Below are 6,616 nucleotides of genomic sequence, written 5' to 3'. Positions count from 1 at the left end.
GAACTGTTCAACCCATTGTAACATAGTTTCCAGGCTTGTTTTCCCTAGAATAACAAAATAATATTGAGAACGACATTCCATTCTTGCGTTAATTAACACTCTTTCCTGACCATAGGCGACTTTCGTCGACAAGGAAGTACCGCCAACTGCTTACCATAGGCGACTTAAGTCGAGCAGGAAACCACACACGTACAGAACACCCTCAACTCACAGTAGCGTAACAGCCAACCCTTCCCCCCCCAAAAAAAAAAAAATAAAATAAATATAAATATAAATACATTAACGATTGCCCTTTTTTAACAAATGCCCTTTTTGAGGAACGTCCCGCGAACGCTGGTGGTCGGTAACATTGCCGCCTTGAAAAGCGCCACCTATTGTCCGATAGTACCATTGACCGTCCGATTTGACAGCGCTACCATTGGAAAAAGCCACTTTACCCACATGACCGAGGCGTCTCATAGCTTCGGCGTTCCATTCTTGAATGTAATAGCATCAAACCTCCTCCACCCAACCCCAACCCCTCCCCCCCCAAAAAAAAAATACAATAGAAAAAGACGGGTTGTTATCTAATGCATTTACTATCAACAAGACCAAAGCTCACGGTGCAAAACATGAATCGGCTTGTTTGTACAATCATGATAAGCGAACAATTCAAATTCTATATTTGCTCATGGCACAGCCATTGTGGTGTGCACGCACAAGGCATTAGACTTTTGTAATTACAATCAGTCCAAGCCTGCAAACAGTATACGTAGTTGGCTTCAGAAAAGTTGCACTAGAACACTGGGAACCAAATGAAAATAATGGATCTAAAATCTGTCGGCGTTTTGTGTCTGGTTTTGGCGACGGCGTTGGCAGCCAGCGATGACCCTCCTGTAGTTACGACGAGCCAGGGTCGCATCATCGGTACGAGGCTCGAGTTCAGCCCCACGGACCCCGAGCTTGGCCGTAGCGTGGACGCCTACCTCGGTATACCGTACGCTGAAGCTCCCGTGGGTCCGCTACGCTTCAAACCTCCCGTAGCCAAGTCATGGAGCGGGGAGTTACAAGCTACCAAGCTCGGCAATCGCTGCCCACAGCCTGTCTTTCCGATGGGCAACTTCACGGTGGCTGGGCCCTTCGATGAGGATTGTCTATGCGTAGATGTAATCGTCCCCCAACCTCTGGTAAGTACATGTAAAACTAAATGCGCCTATTATTGTTTCCCCCACCCCTCCCCTCCCGGGCTGCCCCACCGTGATCCCCACCCCTCGGGCAAAATTTAAGTGACAATCCCCGACCATGCCCCGACTTACTTGTGGGGCGCACTAGTGATTGCCTTTCCATTAGTACAATTGAACATACATGTACATATTAAAGTTAATTCAAATGTAATTTTTGAATGACGTAAACTTACGTCACAATTAAACCTTGAATTGACGTCTGTGTGACGCCATACCAAAACTTGCAGTCATAACAGCGTGTTACAATTGATAATGTAGTAAACAACTGATAACGTATCACCAACCGATAATGTCACAAAATTTACCGATATCGTATCACTAACCGATAACGTAACAAGTAATGACGGATAGTCTAGTAAATGTTACTACACTATCAGTCAATTATTGTTACATCATCGGTTAGGACCGATAACGCAACAACAATTGATTGATAGTGTAGTACATTTTACTACACTGTCGGTCAATTTTGTGTGACATTATTGATTGGAGATACATCATCGGTTAATTTTTTTGTGACAGTATCGGTTGGTGATACATTATCAGTTGGTTACTACATTATCAATTGTAACACGCTGTTATGACTGCAAGTTTTGGTATGGCGTCACACAGACGTCAATTCAAGGCTTAATTGTGACGTAAGTTTACGTCATTCAAAAATTACATTTGAATTAACTTTAATATGTACATGTATGTTCAATTGTACATGTATACACCAGCAGTGCAGAAGAACAGTTTGCTGGACCACAAAACCAAACTATGTGAACAAAATAATGTGACATGGTATACACAGACTAAGGTTGATATAAGAGCTTTTCTATCATTATTTTTCGCAGCCTTCAAATGCAGCCGTTCTTGTTTTCATCCATGGAGGAGCTTACATGATCGGAGCTGGAATTATGGCGGAAATGTATCCAACCCCAATTGCTTCTGTGGGTGACGTCATTGTCGTCACAATGAATTATCGACTCGGCCCTTTTGGATTCCTTTCGACCAGTAAGTCCGAAATATTCGGGAAAAGAAAAGTACAGGTTTTAAATCGAATCTGATTTTTTTCTACTCAAAAGATAATTTGGCAGCTGTAATTTTTGTCCTGGTTTGAACCTGTGACCTCCACGAAGACAGTTCCAGTGCTCTACCAACTGAGCTTTCCAGCCCTATATGTTGACGTCTCCTCAGTTTGTCAGTGACTTTGTTCAAGGGCGCTAGTCAGAAGCCATACAACCTAATACATGCAGATGTCATGTAGCCAGGAATCACGCCAGGGGAAGCTATCAAGCCATAAAGTAAGCCCTGTTATAGGCTTACGCCTCGTGTAAGTAGGAAGATAGCTCATTTCTAGGATGCTGTATTCAAACAAGTTGGGTGCCAAGTGTTGTACACAACCAATGTGCATACGCTTTAATACCGACGAATTTTCTTTCATGCCACTTTTCACTGCAGATGATGACGTCGTCCCAGGTAACATGGGACTGTTGGATCAGCGCCTTGCCCTGGAATGGGTCAGAGACAACATCAAAGGTACCGGCTTTTACAATAGGCCTATTTTTTTTATTCATTCCTGTTCAACAAAAGCTTGTACCTCAAGATGCTGTAAAGGAGCTATCAAAAGGAAGTTGTTTATTAAAGCGGGAGGAGTTAGAACATGTAGATGTTTAGATTGGAATGTTTTCTCTTGTTTATTGTCAGCTTTCGGCGGTGATCCTGAGCGAGTTGCCATCTTTGGTGAAAGTGCAGGAGCGGGCAGCGTGGGCTTGCACATGGTGTCACCGGGCAGTGCAGGACTCTTCCGTGGCGCCATCTTGGAGGTACAACTTAAAATGTATACAGGATCAAGGGAGGCGTGAATGTAGAAAGGAACGCCCCGACCCCTCCCTTCTGGCCAGGGATTCGCAAGAGAGGGTGGGAGATAAAGGTTACATGAACAGCGCCACTTGGTGTCATGATCTCAAAGTTCCGTCCATCTTAAAAAGTGCCCCCACGTATCAAAATATGTTTCGTAGTCACATTCCCCAAATCCTCTGTTGTGCTTCGTTCCCTTGATATGTTGACATGGTATCATTCACGTTTTATGCTAGCTTACATGATGACTTAACATAGACAAACCTCATCACTTCCTTGTGTGTATATTATCTCGTAGAGTGGCGATGCTGCTGCTCCTTGGGCAACTACGCCAGACGTTGCGGCACGCAGAGCGGCGTTTGGTCTTGGAAAGCTGGTCGGCTGTGAACAACAGACGTCGGAAGAGTTACTGGAATGTCTACAGCAAATTGAGGGCTTTGACACAATTGTCGAAAACCAATATGAAAAGGTAGGTCTGGCAAAATTGTCCGTTTATAAAGAATGAATAACTATGAACTATAAATTTAATATAACTCCATGCTTTCTTAGTAGGTAATCAATATCTTACTTAGAGTTTTGTTAGCTAATATGTACGTTCAGTGCCCGGAGGGTGGCCCCCAGTCTTGCACTACATTACAAAATTGCAAGTTGATTATGAGTGTAGGCCCTAAGCCTAATTAACTAAGATTTATATGGATGGAGTATTGATCCATGCTTCAGTTGGTCAATATCTTGCATGCTGAAAGATTTGTCAGCTATTTTATGTAAGTTCAGTGTCACAAAGGGAAAGCATAAGTCTTGCACTTTATCCAATCTTTGCGCAGCTACTGGCGGAGTTGGGTGGAGGCCTGATACCCTTCGCACCAGTTGTCGATGGCAAGGTCATCCCTGCTGACCCCAATGACCTCTACGAGCAGGGCGCCATCAACGACGCGGTAGCAATCGTCGGGGCTCTTGCTGACGAGGGGATGCTCAATCTCCTTCCTGTTTTTCCAAACAGCACAGACGAAGCACCGTTCGTCGACAGCGATACATTCGATGCTGTTGTTAAATTCAATTTAGGTTCGATGCTGAGCTCTGAGCCGATTGTGATAGAGGCTGTCAAGATGATGTACGGTAACGCCTCCTGTTATGGTTTACCAGACTGTGACTATCTAGACAGCCTCTCACAAGTTCTCGGTGACGTCATGTTCGTCTGTTCCGGAGACAAAACGGCCAGAGCCTTCACCAAGGCTGGTCGTCAGGTATACCGCTATTTCATGACTCACATCGCCACCACCACATTGCTGGGTAAGAAGTGGACCAAGTCAATTCACGGTGACGATCTCATCTTCGTCATGGGTCAGCCCCTCATCCCGTCTGTCAACTGGACGTTCACTGAAGATGAAGCCCGTATGTCGATCCAGACTATCAAATACTGGGCTAATCTAGCCAAGACTGGGTGAGTGAATTTTCAAATGGTAATTGACATATAGATAGATCAAACTGTAAAAAAAGTTTAACTTGGTTTATAATTCTACAATAATTACGTTGCCAATTAATTAGGAATAGTAACAAACCCAAAATAACAGCAGCAACAAACCGAGATGCTGGATCACTACGCAATTTTAAGAAGGGGGAAAACATTACGTACATTTCCATAATATTCATAATTTAAAAACATTCGAAGCTTATAAAAATAAATAGGGGCACTAACGTGAACATTTGCATTAGACAATGTTTCTTCCTCGCTTCTATTCCACTCTTCAGTAATCCCAACTTGTCCTCCCTGGATGCTGAGCAGAGGGAGGAGGAGAAGCTGCCAGAATGGCCGTTGTTCACCCTGGAGGAACTCGCCTACAAAGACCTGTCAGTCTCCATGAGTAATGGGCGTGGCATCAAGGCTAAGGAGTGCCTCATGTGGAATGAGTTCATACCAAAACTCATCCAGGTTGCCGGTGAGTTTGCAATGGTGCACCAACGAAAAAAAATCAAACTGTGGCTTTATAGAGATTAAATTTAAGAATCACTTAGGGTTCAACAGCGCTCTCAGTGTGTACCGTTCCTGGGTGAGTGGGAGGATCTACCATCTTAGTGGTTGACGCTCATTGGCTGTTGATTTCCCAACAACGATAGCAATAGCTTAAATAGAGACAATTCAATCACAGATCGCTTAAAGGGAAAAAATGCAAAGACTACAAGAACACAAACTTCAGAAATTGCATGAAGATATTTTGAAGATGTTTGAGGACGAATAGCGACAAAATTTGCAGCAACAATTTGCAGCATCATGGAAGAATTAGAAAGATCTATACCCTTTTTCAAATGGCGTTTTGGTGTCGATTATTTTACAGAAGAAGCGAAAGAGTGTCAAGCCAAAGACGTGAGAGAGGTCAAAGATGGCGAAGCCGGAGAAGGCACATGCACCGAGGAAACATGTCCAGAACAGTAGAGAAACGTCTAACGAATGAAACTTGTTTGAGCGTTGAAAATGTAAATGTATGCTTTAATAGCGTATTTTCACAATGACATTCTCATTTTTCTACCAGTTTACACTGACGTAAGTACATATACGCATCAAGAGTGATTGCTTAAATCGAGGCATCAATTTTAAGTCTAAAACATTTGCTTCTTTGAAGCAGAGAGCCTTTTATAGGCACACCGCTAAAAAAAAATATGTTATAAGTTAGAAAGGGTATAGCTTTAATCAAGACGCCTACCAAGGCATGGTTGAGAGCTGTAAATTACAAACGTCCGTTCGTTTGGACTTAACTTTGCATCACAAGAGAGGCAAATCAAATCCACAGTAGATAGATCGATCACATTAGTTTAGGGAAAAGAAAGGGGAACGACCCTAGTACAATTATACTGTGACACTTGGACCACAAGTCGTAGCCCTTAAATACTCGATTCGGATACCTACTGCGTGTAGACATACAGCAGCCGAATAGAGAATCTGGGTTGCCATTATGACTCAAAAACAAGCATAAAACATTACGACAAGCATGGTGTAGTCACCGAAAATTAATTTGTGTCATCACGGAGAAAAACCTGCCAACATTCAAACCCAGTCAACAGAAAATCTTCCTGACAGTTTAAAACTCAGACACAACACACATCTTGAATGAAGAGTAACTTAGTACATGTAATAATACCTGTCGTACCGGATTGAAATTTTGTCTACTGATATGTCATGACTGTAAAAAAAATAATCTTTTAACGTATGAAGACAAACAAATACTGTCACCGAAAAATTAATTTTGGTCACCACGGAATAAAACCTGACATAATGAAGTCTCACAGTCTACAGAAAATCTTCCTGACAATTGAACACAAATATTGCTTGAACAATAATTTATTAAAAACCTGTCGTACTGAATTGAAACTTCGACCAGTGCTTGGTCATGAGTAACACCAGACTATAGGCCTAACTTATTAAAATAAACAATTGTTGTTGTCGTCACCTAAAATTAATGATTGTCATCACAGAAAAAACCTGCCTAAATGAAGTCCCAGCCTACAGAAAACTCAGAAACTGTACACACCTTTCTTGAATAAGAACTTATTAGATACTT

At 42.5% G+C, this 6,616-nt stretch overlaps 1 protein-coding gene across 1 annotated transcript; it reads left to right on the top strand.

Moving 5' to 3' along the window:
- The first annotated feature begins 684 nt into the window (after nt 1–684).
- Nucleotides 685–6,335, top strand: LOC119732457 (cholinesterase 1-like). Its single transcript, XM_038205984.1, has 8 exons — nt 685–1,166; nt 2,057–2,216; nt 2,664–2,741; nt 2,910–3,028; nt 3,361–3,531; nt 3,887–4,503; nt 4,812–4,999; nt 5,396–6,335. Exons 1-8 carry the CDS (start codon nt 795–797, stop codon nt 5,491–5,493), a joined length of 1,803 nt encoding a protein of 600 aa, XP_038061912.1. The 5' UTR covers nt 685–794; the 3' UTR covers nt 5,494–6,335.
- The last annotated feature ends 281 nt before the right edge of the window (nt 6,336–6,616 follow it).

This window comes from Patiria miniata, unplaced genomic scaffold (genome assembly GCF_015706575.1).
Source record: "Patiria miniata isolate m_02_andy unplaced genomic scaffold, ASM1570657v1 HiC_scaffold_24, whole genome shotgun sequence".
Classification (NCBI taxonomy): Eukaryota; Metazoa; Echinodermata; class Asteroidea; order Valvatida; family Asterinidae; genus Patiria; species Patiria miniata.
Note: the sequence above shows the minus strand (reverse complement) of the source record. Positions and strands in the feature narration are given on the sequence as shown.

What these genes read in the sequence shown, in the direction of transcription:
- LOC119732457 (XM_038205984.1), top strand. Translation starts at nt 795, where the DNA reads ATGAAAATAATGGATCTAAAATCTGTCGGCGTTTTGTGTCTGGTTTTG. An exon ending in TAATCGTCCCCCAACCTCTG is followed by an intron (nt 1,167 to 2,056) that starts GTAAGTACATGT and finishes TATTTTTCGCAG; the next exon opens with CCTTCAAATGCAGCCGTTCT. An exon ending in AAAACTCATCCAGGTTGCCG is followed by an intron (nt 5,000 to 5,395) that starts GTGAGTTTGCAA and finishes ATTATTTTACAG; the next exon opens with AAGAAGCGAAAGAGTGTCAA.